Source organism: Triturus cristatus, chromosome 7 (genome assembly GCF_964204655.1).
Source record: "Triturus cristatus chromosome 7, aTriCri1.1, whole genome shotgun sequence".
In the NCBI taxonomy this organism is placed as follows: Eukaryota; Metazoa; Chordata; class Amphibia; order Caudata; family Salamandridae; genus Triturus; species Triturus cristatus.
In genome coordinates, this window is record NC_140590.1 from 915,148,774 (window position 1) to 915,165,179 (window position 16,406).

The 16,406-nt window shown below is 42.2% G+C and overlaps 1 protein-coding gene across 1 annotated transcript in view; it reads right to left on the reverse strand.

The window, feature by feature from the left end:
* SLIT3 (slit guidance ligand 3) overlaps positions 1-16,406 on the reverse strand; it is a 1,010,870-nt gene that overhangs the window by 909,453 nt on the left and 85,011 nt on the right. The window contains exon 3 of the mRNA XM_085617848.1: positions 5,326-5,397. Within this exon, the coding sequence (XP_085473974.1) occupies positions 5,326-5,397 (72 nt within the window). The remainder of the gene's footprint in view (positions 1-5,325; positions 5,398-16,406) is intronic.

Genomic DNA, 16,406 nt, shown 5'->3' on the forward strand with positions numbered 1-16,406 from the left:
ATGTATTGGTGTAGTCCATATTACCTCTAATACTGTCGTTGGCGAGGCCAACAAAGTAGCTAAGACTCACCATTCAAATTAGCTTACTCTTTGGTGGGAAACGGGATAAAAGCACTCCTCGCCCACTCTCCTATTGCGTCACACCCCAAACAACAACATGCCATGGGTATTTCTGTGCGCCTTAACTTACTTGTTTCACTTTGTAAAGTATTGCATTCAGAATTGGAGGTATTTGCCAAGTATTGAAACAGCGGACAGAGTGACAGGGAAGGGAAGAATGATTTAAGGTTAAAACAGAGATAATGAATGGACAGTTCCTTGTATGATGATTCATCTGCGACATTTAGATGCTCTTTAGCTGTTTCATTTATTGGCTGAAAAAGTGAAATTTCTCCAACTCTTATAAAAAAGAGTTGTGACCCGTCGCCTTGAGAGTGTTTGGTATCGTGTTTTATTCAAACCTGTTCTTTGAAAGTCACCCTAGCGCTCATATTTGCCCTTCAGTCATTTTAAATGTCCATGTTTTTTGGGTGGTCGGTCGAGTAATAAGTGTCCTTCTTTAGGTATTCTGGGTTGATTTCTCATTTGAAATTTGCCTTTCACCACTTTGCCCTCGTTCTTTACTTTTATTATTTCAGTGCCGTGACACCGAATTCAGTTTTTTTTTCAATAACTTATATCCCTCTATACTTGCAATGAACTCTTGTTTACATAGGTGACTAGCTAGGAGCTTCAGGAAAATATGAGCTCAAACACCAAACCATGACGCCACTGCAGGAAACTGGTAGCAGATAAATCAGTGCTTAGTATATTAAGTCTATGGTGGTAGTGAAATATTTTAATATTGAAAGTCTCATTAACTACTTACAAGCAACCTACTTTCCCAAGTGGCTAGCTTAAGAGGCTTGTTAATTGACGATGGTATGCCCAGACAGTAGCATTGAGTTGCCGAGGTACCAGTATGCTTCTTGGACTGATAACGAAAATGCACTGAGACGGAGCAGTTGGTCCTGCAATGTTTGAGTCAACTGTGAGGTTACTCAGCAGCCTACAGTTTTGGAGATTACACATGGTGACAGATTTGTAGGGTTCACCATTTACTCTTATGCAGAACGTGCCCAAAAGTAACTTTTTTTCTTTGCCCAAATGTAACTTTATTTTTTAGTGCCCAAATGAGACTTAATTTTTTCCATAAACATGACAATTTCCTTTATAACCTTTTAAATATTTCTATTTGTCATATGTCAACACACCCTATGCATTTGTTACCTTCAAAACAACTTAACGTGCTTCACAAAAAACGAGTTCATATTTTACAGGACATGAATTTTGTGTCAAAGTGGAGGCAACTGCACTGTACAGGATATACAAGGATTGGCAAAGCCAATGGCTTTTGAAATCATGCATATTTCTTTCTTTTTTCTTTAGCTATTTATTCAAATATATGCAATCTGCAAAAATTGCAAAAATATAAATAATATAGTAACAAAAACAGTCTGGTCTGGAAAAATGTCCCATGCTGTATTGCGGAATAAGTGAAAAGGCTCATAATATATCTTCTGAGCAGATGTTTTTGAATGACTACAGTGTACATTTTTGATGGCTTCTGTTGCAAGATGTTGCTAGCAGTAGTCGCAGTATAGAAATTACACTTTTTCCAGTTCAGCTTTGTATTAAAACATTTTAATGAAACAGATTGCAGTGGTGCAACTTTACACTGATATTTGCATAAACATTTGAATAAATCTACAATTGTAAAATTACCTTTTGTATTAGCTATTCAATGCAACTGTTTCCCTTTCCAGCTCAAATATCAGTGAGAACTTATTTAGTCTGGAAATGCCGGTACACATTTGCCCTGGTGTTGTCAGGGTACTAAGGTCCCAGAAGGATAGGTGATGGCATGTAGTATGTTGTAGGTTCCTTATTGCCCAGTCCAAATCCGCACCGCAAGTGCAGAGTGAAAATGTAAAATAATTCTTCCAACACTTTGGGTGCATGATTGGGGCCATAGTGTTATTGACTAATACAATAAACATTGGCTGGGCTGAAACGTTGGCATTTTGTTAAGCAGATAATAATAATACATAATTCGGTCATCAAGTTTTCTCGATATGAACCAAAGGGAAAGGACTTTCTAATGGCAGTCTGATCATCGTGAATGATCAAATCTCAAAACGACTGGCCAAAAAAAAGACGGAACATGTTTTCCGGCACATATATCATGACCATCTGATGTTTATTTTTATATGCTAACATTCGGCATCTTTTGCATTCTATTTGTTCTCTCTTATTTATGGTAATTCACAAGAGTATGCTTTAATATTGTTTGTTTTATTTGTTAACAAAGTGGTGATTATTTATAATGGTACACTTTCTGTTCCTCGCTCGCTGACAAGAAGACCCAGACTTTTCTTTTGGGTGCAGTGATCCCTTTCTGTTGCCTCTATGTTGCATGGGTTCTTTCTGTCTTTCACAGTCTCTCTATCACTGAGCCTGATTACGAGGAGTCGCTGTTGGATTAAATAATCATCGCAACTGATAAAATTCTGACTATGGGGTTTTTGGTATTTATCAGATTATATAATTATCAATTATTAAGAGTTTTTGAGGAATAACATGCATATTTCACTGCTTAAAGCAGCAAAATAATTGGGCTTTTCCGCTTCTTAAATTCTGGCATGTTTCACTTGCGGTGATTTAATGAAGGGCGGGATTTGATCACACCTGGTAATTGCTGGGTGTGATACGCGTTGCATCACTTGTAATAGTGATCCCTGCACAAACTCCTAAAGGCTTTCTGTACCTTTCTCTCCAACTCCATTTCATACTCTCTCTGCCACTGCAGGTCTCCATCTGCCTCCTTCTCTGCCATTCCTTCTCTCCTTTTGAATAAGACTTTTGTCTTATTCACCCTTTCACTTTCAAATCTCTCTCCTCTTTCACTCCTCAACATCCACCACCCTCCTTTCTCCATCTTCTCTGTTACTTTTCTGAGACTATACCCTCTATCCTTCCCTGTCCACTTTATGGGACTCTGTAAGCAATGGACTGTTATCCATGTAACAAGTCATAAAAAAAATGGAAACCGGCGCTATATTGTCTGGTCTAGTAAGAGACTTACTAAGAAGCTAGAGTGGAAAGCCATTGAAAGAATCATGCCCATCAATTTCACGGCTGGAACTGATGAGACCTTATAGAACGCATAAATTATCAGTTATCCAAAGCTCGTCCTGTGGCCGTTTGACAGCTGATTTTATCCAAATTAAAGATGAATATTCAATGGAGTCCTTCTTGGAGGACTTCCAACCTAGTTCGGCTAGAAAACTGTATATGCAGTTTAGAATGGGGATTCTGCAGCTTCGCGGTTTCACTAATAAATGGTCCAAATTTGATTCAGATTGATGCCCTGCGTGCAGTCACAAGGAGGAGACAGATTTACACGTCCTCTTCTTCTGACCCGCCTACAGATCAATACGCCAGCACTGGCTTATCAAACTATGCAAGAATTTAGGTTTTACACAATGCGCTGTGGCATACAGAGTTCTAAAATATGATACTCAAGCCCCCACTGTTTTTGCTGTTTCCCGCTTTTTAAAATCCATGTGGAAAGCTCGGTGGACCTTCTTAAACTAGTAATTATGTCTCTATTATTTTGCACATATTTTTACTGTTTTAACTTGGGATAGTCGCCCAATTTTATCTGTTTTGATTGTTAACTGGCTTTTTTTGCACATGCACTTTAATAACGAATCATGTTATTTCATATATTTCAAATTAGGTTCATTCGTCTTCAAATGTGCGGTTTTTCTTTCTATGCACTGGCATACGTAGTAGTTCTATGATGGTGTACTATCCATGATTTAAATGTATATACTGTCTTTTTTTATATTGCTATGAACTGTACTTTTATGGCCCCTGAGACCGAAATAAAGTTATTGAATGGAATGGAAAAGTTAATGTAATGTTTGAGTCATAATAGGTTACATTTCTACCTAATCATTAGCTTGAAACTCAGACAATATGCTTCAACTCCTAAAAATAAAATCTATTTATTCCTGAAAATAATTAATCGTAAATGACAAACAGAAAATTTGTAAAATTATTTTCAATTAAATATAGACAGACTGTTTGCTTTGCTGTGAACAGATGGCTACCGTCATCTGTGTGGTTTTTTTCTTCTTGTTTGAAGGTGATTACTTCCCTTCTGACCCCTCCAGTGCCTTTCTGTTTCCCGTGCCAGCTCTTAGAGAACCGATATAGGAATAAAAATTGTCAGATTGTAGAACAGGAGGCCGCCATAGCGTTGCCAGTGCAGGGATTGCTGAACCCTAAACTTCTGTTGTTAGATTACATATCCTGTGCAGAGTTGGCACTTCCTGTTCAGAGGTGGTATTTTCTGGGGTCAAACTCATGTGTTCAGGTTGGACTTAAAGCCACCTGTCCTTTCATATCACTCTCACATTAGACATCATTGGGGGGGCAGCAGGGGCACAGCACTTTCTCGTTATTCTTGAAGATATCAGCTAAATTCGAATTTTAGCCTCTAGCTCAGGAATTGTGTTCAGTACCTTAAAAAAAAAACTATGCACCCCGCCTCGGGGACTGAAAAAATAAAAGTAAGCCTTGGAGCGGTCAGAAGGAACGAAAGGCTCCGACTATAAAATAAAATTGGCTTGTGTTCCCCCTTTAAAATGTTGTGGGAGTACATTTTTGTCTGGAAGCCAGTGCTGTAAAAACAGAATCTGCTCCATGACAGAGAGAAGTTGAGTCAGTCTCAAGCCGAGCAACTTTCAGCAATGTCGGTCAATCAAACAATAACACAGCTCCAGTTTTTCTTCAAATATAGCTATAAACCAAGCCCAGATTGGAGTTTTCTGTTTTGCGATGGGCTGAGGCTAAAATGAAACCTTCCTTCTGCTCAATAGTTGCAGTGACTTCTAATCTGGACCAAAAACAGCCACATTCACAGCAAAACCATGGAAACTCTTGTGGTTTAAGATGTATATATTCTAGCTATATTTTATCTAGACTACCAGAATTAGGGGGATTTTGTCACCTACAAATCAATTAGTTCAATGGAAGCAAACCCAGACTACAACATCCAGAAGGCATTAGGCTACTACACAAAAGTCCAGGGCTCGATAGACTGTCTGCGATGACATGGAGGGGGTAGCTAACCTACCCAGAATGATTGCCAAAATGTGCCCCGGTTCTTTTCCAGACTGTCAATTCTGTGCATTGTTTTAGTGCAGTACAGGCAGAGAGAAAAGCTTAATTCTTTTACAGGTGAACAGTGATCATTTATGGATGTGTCATACTTACAGACGCTCAAGTTGCTTAAGGTCCTGAAACGCGCCACGTTCAATGACACTGATCTGGTTATCTTCCAAATGTCTGCAATGAAAGTAAAAAAAGGACTTAGACTATGAAACCGATACAGCATTGTGTTATGTGTGTGATTTCTTTTTAGTGTTCATTAAAAGTGCCTGGCCATAAGCAACAAAATCAGTGGAGATTGACTAGCGATGCGTAGGATGTTAAATATGAAGATCATAGAACCTATGGTTAAATCCCAAATCAGCAGGATCACAAATAGCAAAATTGCCACTGATATGTTGTAGTGCAGCAGTTTCTGCCACTGGTAATTTTGTCAGCAGTAATTCACAGATTGTTGCCTCCAATGAGTATTTGTGGGTTTTACATTACCATAAATCTCCATACATACTCAAACCCTATTGATTAGTTTTATGAAGACTGGTCACAGAGGGTCGATGTGAAGCATGCACGGCCAGACGATTCAGAGTTAAAAGGAACCAATGCTTCAACTAATCTGATACTTGTAGGTTATACCACCAAAAAGGCATTGGATATAATGTTAATTTGCCTCTATGGATGCTGAAGTAGGGTAAGCCATGCACCCTCCTTTGCCACCTTCAATACTCCGACTCAGTTACAAGACTGCATGCCACAATTAGAATCTCTTTGTGACTCTTACAAAGCCATCCACCTCTTCCTACTATGCTCAGAATACAAATCCGTACACCCAAAACACACACAAGGTGATGGGAGGAATGCTTCCAATTTGTCTAGCCACTGGTAATTGCTCAGGTAGCATTCCAGCCCATCATTCTTGTGCACACCATGCCACCTCAGATTAGACCCAGGCATTTGCTGATGCAAAACTGTTGAGCATCATCAAAAGAAGAAAATGGCACAACGATGTGGCCACTACACCCGGCTGCATCATTCTGTAGAGGCACACTTACATGATGATGTATGAGCATGCATATGTCACCATGCATGTGCACAACAATAGAATGTTCATATTTAAGATGGTGAATGCCACTGAGATTGGTGACTTTAAAGAAATATAATTTTGTTATGAGATTGTGCTTTTGAGACAGCAGAGCAGCCCGACAGGAAACTGAATTTGTCAGGCTCTCCAAAAATTAAAATAAAAAAAATATTAAAATGATTGCGAGTGTCAGGGAACAATGGAGGAGAGCATTGGGGGTGATGAGGGGCAAGCAACAGGATATGGGTGAGGGAGCGAAATGCAACCGAGGCACATGAAAGCACTGTTTAGAATGTGGAGAGACCCAGTAGCAAATGGAAGCTGATGGGTTCTTCCAAAAAATGTAAACATTTAAAATTATGTTTTCAAGTGACCATTAGGGGAGGAGAAGCAAAAGCAGGCTTTGGTGGAGGTAAAGAGCACATGCAAGAGAGCAAGAATTATTTGGTTGGATTGCTTATTCAAAGAAAAAAAAAGTAGCTCTCTAAATATAAACTTTGGAACTACACCAATCAACCAATCCAAAGGATGGTGAAACTATGCTTCATGTGAGAGACAAAAACAGGAAAAAGAAGGCATGCCATCGAATAAGAAGCAAGCAAATAAGAACAACCATAAAGCAAACAATTGGTAAGCGAAGGGTGAGCTCTAGGTTCATTGCAATGCTTTGGTATGGCCCACAAGTGGGTTCCACATACAGAAAGCTAAAAGTTGTCTGGTAAGCGAGACTAAATTACTGTACATTTTTTTAAATGCATTCCTGTTGGAACATCACTAATTTCTAGATTAGCTATAGCAGTTGATCTCTGACTTTGCATTGTCTGCTGCAGCAGAAAGGTAAAAGAAGCTATTGGACTGCCCCCAAAATACGTAAACAGACACCTCTTTCCAGAATCACTGCAAGTGAGATCAATGCAGCAGATCACAGTAAATATAGAAAACAGTTAAGGAACATTTACGTACCTCAATTTATTTTATGCACTGAAGATAAACATGTCAGAGTAGATATCTATAGGTATGTACAGTATACATTATATTATGATTTGTAATGGACCTATATTAAGGGGCTTAAAATGTTGCTAGCTAAACATTAGGGATTTTGTTGAATATTGATTTATTACCAGAGTATAGGAACATCTCTTTCATTTCGTATCAAAGAGGCCTAGCACCATTTAGTAAAGGGAGCGGTTGAGCACTGTAAATGTCTAGAACAAGGAACAAAGTATTCCTTTGAGTACATAAAAACAATACTGCAAGGCACAGCGGAGTTACATAACCTTATGAAGAAACTCGACCTTAGTCCTCTTTCAAATTTAAGACCACAATGAGGGGGTTTCCCAAAGGTATATATGAGGACCTGAAGTAGTACTCCTCCAGTTGTCAAGCCTTTTGGAAGAATTGCACAGGCTCTCAGTATCCATTTGCAGTGCCCCACACCCAAACATAACAGTTAAAAAGAACATTGCATAGATAGGCACTGTCACTTTTCAAATTGAGTCTCGTGGTGAAGAGACATGCGCCCTGTGACAGCCGTGCATTGCATGGAGATGGCTTAGAGGATTTTTACAACTTTGATGTAGTCTGATCGGAGCACCTAGTAGGTACATTTTCTGTGGGTGACTTAGCCACATGAAAATTCCAGTTAAATATACTGTAATATTTCAAAGGAAAACAAATATAGTGAGCTTAGATTCATAGTGCCTTTCTTTACAATAATCCAAATAAAATGTCCCCATTTTATCTTTTAGCATGTAGCCCCACCTGATAGCAGTCTCCTAGGCAGGTTCCACATTAAGGAAATACCATGGAAGTGAACTGTATGAACATTTGTGATCCGTGTAGAACAGCTAATATTTTTTGCTGGTCCTGAGTGAAGGAATACATGTATCAAAATAAATTAAATCTTTTAGGTCATGTAATGAATTAAGAGACAAGCAGGAGACCCTAAAAGAAGTGCGTAGAGTAGTACAACTACTGGGCCCTGAATGGCAGTGTCTCAGGCTGCAGGCCTTTTTGATTAATACTGAACGGTGGCGAGGTCAAAAGGGGCCACAATCTATGAAACTGATCTGTTTCTGGGCTATTCATAAAGATGACTTATACTTGTGAGTAATTTACACGTTATTTACTTTTACACTTATGAGTATTGTTTCTACTCCTGACTATTCACAAAATCCAAATGAAAAGTTACAAAAACGTGTAGTCTTCCAAGTCTCTAACCTGTGAAATAGGGCGTGAAGGAACAGTTATGAATGTAAGTTATAACTGTCAAAAACAAACAGTAGTAGTAAATAATTGAAACATAGACTTAAAATAACCCCCCTAGCAAATAATGTTAAGTTAATTAAATTAGTTAAAATACTTAAAAAATAAATACACTTTAACGTTAAAATAAAAAATATTTATCATTCCTTTATAAAATATTTAACCGTTTTAACATTTTAAAATAAAAGTGATAATAACTTTTGATAAAATGTAACTAAATTACTTTCAATAAATCCTATACATCACTTTTATTCATTATCAATGTATAATAAAAACATTTTTTGTAACTTTTGTATTTTTATTTAAACTTCAGAAAAATAATTTACATTTAATTGCACACCATGCCACCTCATATTAGATCATCATTTTTTATTTAATTCTAAATGTAAAATATATATAATATTAATGAAAATTATATTTTAACAGAAATCTATGTTTACTAGTTTATTATAACTATTAAAACATTTCCAATTGTCCCCTATACTTTTCCATAGGGAGATCTCCACCTTGACTGTGGAGTCTCCCTACGGGAAAGTATAAGGAAAAGTAAAAGTAAAGATTATTTAGGTCATAAATTAGAAAGAAATAGCTCTATGATAAATAGTAGTTAATTTTATAAATGTATTTTAAACATTAAACTCATAACAAAATACATAAAATGATACGGCACTATACATATATACACACACACACATATATATGAAATTCTTTATAATTACTAAAATTATCTATTTCTATTATTTCCTATGAGAGGGTGTTGCAGTCCCAGTGATTGGCCATGTGTGGTGCTTTATGTAATCCAACTCTGAGCTGGTAGTTTACTACTGTTTTGGGTACCTTTTTGGTTGTAATAAGTTTAAAAGTGCAGTTTTATAATAATAATGGACTTACTTTTTTGTGGGTGGGTTATTGTCCCTTCCTAAACCCCTCCCTAACTTCCCTAAACCCTTCTTTACTCCTACCTAAAACCTCCTATTTAATGCTCCTTTTTCCAGGGATTCCTCTCCTTCTGGTGGCTCCCACATTTAGTACTATGTAGTAAACTTACATGGGTGTGGATCTGACCATAGAAATAATAGGAGACGTGGAGATTTACACTAGCAGGCTTGTGAATTTCATTTTGTAGTACTTTAGTAGTACTACTGTAGTGCTTCTAAACATACTACAAAATGCAGTTTGTGATTAGGCCCCATTATGTATAGGAACCAGCTGAGTTACCATATAACTACAAAACATTACTAGAATTAGTGTATTCTAAAAGTCAAAATTGCAACCGAGATCACCTGAAAAATATAAGTGAAAATAGATGTCAATCAGATATTTACATCCCAAGATATTTATTTCTGCCAATCTGAATGTCATAGGAGCATTGAAACTGGGCAGTTATGCTTATTTAGAAGCTAGGGAGTATATTTACTAAAATGGTTTGCAAAGCATTGCAACAGCCAAAGTTGCTGCATTGCATTGCATAAGAGGGTAGGACAGAGCTATGGTGCTGTCCTGCTCGCGCTCCAGTGCTGGTGCACAATCAGGCTGCCAGCACCATGCATACACCTCCGCACTTTAATGCAAGGGTGTGTACTTGATGTCTGGCATATGTTTTGCACTGGAAGGATATCCTTGTAGTACAAAATACTATGCTTAGACTAACTTTTGAAATTGTACTCCTTTGTATGTGTGCTCTACAGTGCAGCACACAAACAAAGCTGGGAAACTTTGGAGAAATAAAAACACTTCTCCTTGATAATGCCAATGTCAAAAAAGCATTCTTTTTTATGTGAAACCCGGTCGACTTTTTTTTAGTAGATGGGATTTTGCGCTAAAACCATGGCTGTTCACAAGGGAAGCCAATGCACTATGCAGGGAGCACCCCCTTGATGCTACATAATGCAAAGCAGTGCAAGGCATTGCTCTGAACTCCTTTCGGGCGACTTTACAGTGCAAAACAAGTTTTGCATTGGAAAGTAAATTTCAAATAAACATTTTGTGTTGATTTGCATCACCTTACGCAAACCTGACTCAATATCTTAGTAAACATACCTCTCTCTAGGTATTGTGAAATTTAGAAGTTCCTTACAAATGCTAATTTCTCAACAAGGTGACAAAAGACAAAATGGCAGCCTTGGAAAAATTCTCTTGGAGAAATATGTTGTTCATTTTGTGCATAGTGAGTGGCGTGGGCAGATCTTTCAATCAGGTTAATATTCATTTTTAATAGTTCCAGCATCCAATGTGGAACTTACGCACATTCAGGGCTGAAATAAAGATGTTAACCATCCAATCATAGGGGAATGGGTCCTATGCAAAAGGAATGTTAAAACATATAAAGAGTGGCAGTAAGGAGCAACACTCACTCTACACAATAGAAACGTTCGCCCACAAGAGAACTCCTGCCTCCAGCAGAAGCATAGGATGCCTGACTTTAGAGGCAGCTAAAGAAAGAAAACAGCAGTACTCTCTGTCAAGAAGATGCAGTTCCTGGGTAAAAGGCTTCTGATTCAAGCACAAGCATGCTGTGAAGGCCTTATTTTTCATACTTTTTCTGCCCTGTTTCATCCTCAAACCCTCTTTAGAAAATCCTTTGATGGATACTTTTTATTCTTGGATTGGGAGATTATTTACTTGGATTGCATCACTGCGAGTCCAAAACTATTATACTGTCTCCAGTGTCCATGTAACCAGACTAGTTTCTCTCTCCATTTTATGTTTTTGAATTTCATTTCTTACAGCTACAGTAGATTACAGCTAATTCACTCCTTTCTTATGTGATAGGCTTCCTTAAGACTGAGGTAATTTTGAAAGTCAAATTTTGAGAATTATTGTCTAAGTTTCAGAACATTGATTGCAAAAGTAATAGCCTTGAGCCTTTAAGGGACAGTAATCTGTATGCACCCTTCCTTTGGGATTTAGTACTGTAAATTATCATTCTTGCAGACGTTTTGTAATAAAAGGGCACTTGCCAACTTGTCACTGATGGCCTATGAAATATTATAAGTATACAGAGTCCTTCAAATACCCAATGTATATTCAAATTTGGAAATAAAACAATATCTCCAAAGAGAGGCATTCATCCTGTATGATTATGTATGCATGTATGTATACAGTATTTCTATAGTGTGAACCCGCTCAAAAGGCAGTGGAGCACGGTACTAGGTTAAAGACAAATATAAGGCCAATCAGTGATAGGAATAGTAGCTGGGCTGTGGGTGGTTAATGCATTGTGATGTAGTGTGTTATAACGAGGTCATTCAAATCAAATCAAATCAATCCAAATCAGGTGTTGGTTAAGCGTGACTACTCACCCGTAAGGGTCTCAAGGCGCTGGGGGGTAGAGGGGGGGGGGGGGGGGGGTTGTAGGTGCCAGTCCATCAAGGAGGGGGTCTGTTGAGAGCCAGGTTTTGAGGTTTCTTGCGAAGATGGGGAGCGATGTTATCTGTCTGAGGTGGAGCGGAAGGTCGTTCCAGGCTCTGGCCGCGCGGAAGGAGAGGGAGCAGCCTCCCAATCTGGTCTTTCTGGTGCGGGGGACCACGGCGTAGGCGAGCTGGGCTGATCGTAGGGTCCTTTGGGGTGCGTGGAATTTGAGTCTGCTATTCAGGTATGCTGGTCCGGTGTCGTGGAGGGCCTTGTGAGCGTGGGTTAGCATCTTGAAGGTGACTCTAGCTTCGATGGGGAGCCAGTGGAGTGTGCGCAGGTGCTGGGAGACGTGGCAGTGTCTTGGCAGGTTGAGGACCAGTCTTGCCACGGCGTTTTGGATGTTCTCTAGCTTGCGGGTGAGGTTTTTGTTTATTCCGGCATAGAGTGCGTTGCAGTAGTCGAGCCTGCTGGTGACCAGGGCGTGAGTGATGGTCTTTCTGTGTTCGAGGGGGATCCATTTGAAGGTCTTACATAGGAGGCGGAGGGTGTGGAAGCAGGAGGACGAGACGGAGTTGATCTGGCGGTCCATTTTGAGCTCTGAGTCCAGGATGATTCCCAGGTTGGGTGCGTGGTCCGTGGGGGTGGGCGGGCTTACGAGGACGGGGGGCCACCAGGTGTCGTTCCAGGCATTTGGGTTTGGGCCCATGATGAGTACTTCCGTTTTGTTGGTGTTTAGTTGTAGGCAGCTGTTTTTCATGCATTTGGCGACGGCTTCCATGCCTTCTCGAAAGTTGTGTCTGGCGGTTTGGGTTCTTTGTATAGGGAGAGGATGAGCTGAGCGGAGCCATGTAGACGTTGAAGAGCGTAGGGCTGAGGGAGGACCCCTGGGGGACTCCGCAGGTGGTAGGTGTAGGGTCTGAGAGGAAAGGGGGGAGTCTGACACGCTGCGTTCTGCCGGAGAGGAAGGAGCGGATCCAGTCGAGGGCCTTGTCTTGGATTCCTGCGTCATGGAGTCTGCGTATTAGGGTGCGGTGAGAGACTGTGTCGAACGCCGCTGAGAGGTCGAGGAAGATGAGGGCTGCTGTTTCTCCTTTGTCCAGTAAGGTACGGATGTCGTCTGTTGCGGCGAGGAGGGTGGTTTCCGTACTGTGTTTTTTTATGAAGCCGGATTAGGAGTCGAGGATGTTGTGCTCTTCGAGGAAGGTGGTGAGTTGGCTGTTGATGGCTTTCTCGATGATTTCACTGGGAACGGGAGCAGGGAGATGGGTCTGTAGTTTTTTAGGTCGGTGGGGTCCGCCGAAGGTTTCTTCAGTAGGGGGTTAATCTCAGCATGTTTCCAGTCGTCAGGGAACGAGGCGGTTGCCAGGGAGCGGTTGATGGTGTGGCAGAGCATGGGTGCGATGGTGTCGGCGGCTCTGTTGAAAATGTGGTTGGGGCAGGGGTCCATGGGGGCCCCGGAGTGGATTGATTTCATCGTCTTCAGTATGTCTTCGGTGGTGAGGGCTGTCCAGTTGTCGATCGCTGGCTTCAGGGTGTCAGGGGTGGTTGGTAAGGGTTCAGTGTGTTGGTTGCCTTCGTCGAAGTTGTCGTAGATGCTCTTGATTTTGTGGTGGAAAAAGGTGCCGAGTTTGTCGCAGAGGTCTTGTGAGGGAGGGATGTCAGTGGACTCGCTGGTGGGTTGGGCGAACTTCTTGATGATGTTGAAGAGTTCTTTGCTGTTGTGTGCATGAGTGGAGATTCTGTCTTCAATCGCTTTTGTCCTCGTTTTTCTGATGAGTTGGTGGTGGGCATTGGTAGCGGCTCTGAAGTTGTTGTGGGCTTCTGTGGATTTGGTGTTCCTCCAGGCCTTTTCGAGGTGGCAGCAAGTGCGTCTGGACTCTCGAAGTTCGGTGGTGAACCATTTAGCTTTCTTGGCGTGGGTGTTGTTGTTTTTCTTGAGGAGGGCTATGGTGTTGGCGCTGTCGGAGATCCATCTATGCATGGTTCGGGCTGCGGTGTTGGCGTCGTCGTTTTCTGCGATGGTTGGGGATGGAGTTGCTGAGTGATGAGGTTAGCTGGTCGTCGATGATTCTGGTCCAGTTTCTTTGTGGGAGCCGGTGCTGGTGTCTGTGGATGGTGGGTGTTCTGATGCTGAAGTGTTGTGAAGAGGGGGTCGAGGGTGTGTCCTGCTGAGTGCGTGGATTCGGTCCCGATCTGGTAGAGTCCAATGTTGTGGAGGTTGTCCAGGAGGGATGTCGTGCTGGGGTCCAGTTGGTTGTCGAGGTGGAAGTTGAGGTCTCCCAGTAGGGTGTAGTTGGTGGACGCGATGGCATGCAGGGAGATGATGTCCGTGATGGAGTTGGCGAAAAGTCCGCGGGGTCCAGGGGGTCGGTAGATGAGGGTTCCTCGGAGGGTGAAGGTAGGGCTGGCCAGTATCTTGAAGTGAAGGTGTTCCATCAGGTCTGTGGGCTCGTCGGGGAGTGTGCTCAGGCGGAGGGTGGATTTGTGGACGATGGCGATTCCTCCTCCCGGGCGGGTGGGGCGGTCCTTCCTGGAGATCTTGTATCCTTGGGGAATGGCAATGGCGATGTCCGGTCCCGAGGTGGTGTTGGTCCAGGTTTCGGTAAATAATGCTACGTCCGGGGTAGTGCTGTTGAGGAGGTCCCAGATTTCAGTGGCGTGTTTGTGGAGGGATCGGACATTGAGGAGGATACATTGCAGGGTCTTTGGTTTGGTTGTTTTCTTGCGGGCGGATTGTGCTGGGTCAGTGGTCTTGGCGGTGTTGCAGGTGTGCCGGCAGCGGCGACAGCTGAAGGGTCCGTGGGGGTCGGCTGGTGATGCTAGCTTGCAGTTGTTGTTGCGGCCTGGGTTGAGAGCGTGGAGTGCCGCTGGGTCGTAGCGTTGGCGGTGCAGAGATCCAGGGTTCCTGGCGCTGGTCGCAGTCGGGACGCGGACGTGCGCAGACGAGCTTGCCTATGGCGCCCCGGCAGTGGTCGTCATTAAGTAGGGGTCGGGGAGGGCTGAACAGCTGGGAGGTAGGAGCGGAGCTGGATTGGGCCGGTCGCACTGGTCGTGCTAAGGGGAGAGGCCGCGGGGGCAGCAGCGGCGGGGAAAAACAAGCTTAAAAAGGCAAAAGGAAAAAGGCAAAAAGAGAGAGAAAAGTGCAAATAAGGCAGCAAAAGAGCAAGAAAGAGTGGAGCAAAGACACAGAGGACACAGGAGAGTGAAAGGGGGAGATTGAGATGAGGGTAAAAACCGAGTGAAAAATGGAGGAAAGACACAGAAGGAGAGTGAAGGGGGAGCTTGAAATGAGGGGAAAATGACAGAAAAAGTGCAAGAAAGAGTGGAGCAAAGACACAGAGGACACAGGAGAGTGAAAGGGGGAGATTGAGATGAGGGTAAATACTGAGTGAAAAACGGAGGAAAGACACAGAAAGAGAGTGAAGGGGGGAGCTTGAAATGAGGGGAAAACAACAGAAAATGGAGGAAAGACCCAGAAGGAGAGTGAAGGGGGGAGATAGAAGTGAGGGAAAAAATGAGTGAAAAAGGAGAGAAAAAGCAGAGCAAGAGAATGGAGACAGAGGTCCACTGGACCACAAGGGATGAGGCGCAGGTGAAACCTGCGGGTGGAGGAGGGCCTCGAACACCAACACTCGAGAGTGCAGGGGCTTGGGGGAAGGCCTCACTTAATGGTGGAGCTGTGACGGAGGGAGAGCAATTTCACTGACAATGAGTCAGTGGTCTTGCTCGCCTGTCCCCGCAGCGGCCGCCATTAAGTAGTGGCCGAGGAGGGCTGGACAGCTGGGATGCAGGAGTCATTCCTAAATTGGAGCAGCATTGGGGCAATCCTTATGGATATGGGAACAGAGATTTACTCTTATAGGGGCTGATTTTGATTTTGGCGACTGAGTACTCTCGCCACCAAAGTGAAGGGCAGACCGTCTCATTTACAATCAGATGAACCTTTAGTATGACAGAGACTCATCCATTTCCATCACTGACTCCATCAGGCTGCCAGACGGTTGGCCATTCGACCACCCACCTGATTTAGAGCAGGCGTATGAATTGCTAGTACTTACTCTCCCTTACTGCTGTGAAAAATCTGGCGGTAAGGGGCAGTGAGAATGTTTAAATGACCCCCGCATGATGGGAGATAACACCCATGGTGTAGGGTCTGTAGTTTTTGTTTTTTCCCAAAACAAATCCTGCTTAGAAATTTTGTTTTTGAAGAAACAAAAACTTGTTAAAAGTTTGACGGGCTGCCATTATGTTTAACAGATTAGTCTGTCAAACCTTTTACTCATAGACAGGAATCGCTGTGGCAGCAGTCCCTGTCAATGACTAGAGCTGCATGCTAAGCCAGCAGAAAACTCAACATTTTGAGGATGGGTACTCTATCAGGGTAACAGATTATTATACTCCGTCACCCTTACGGAGTAAATACATCCAACTTCTAAACCAGGCCCATAGCTTCTATAGATAGCACAAAGAATTTGCAGAAACAAAGAAG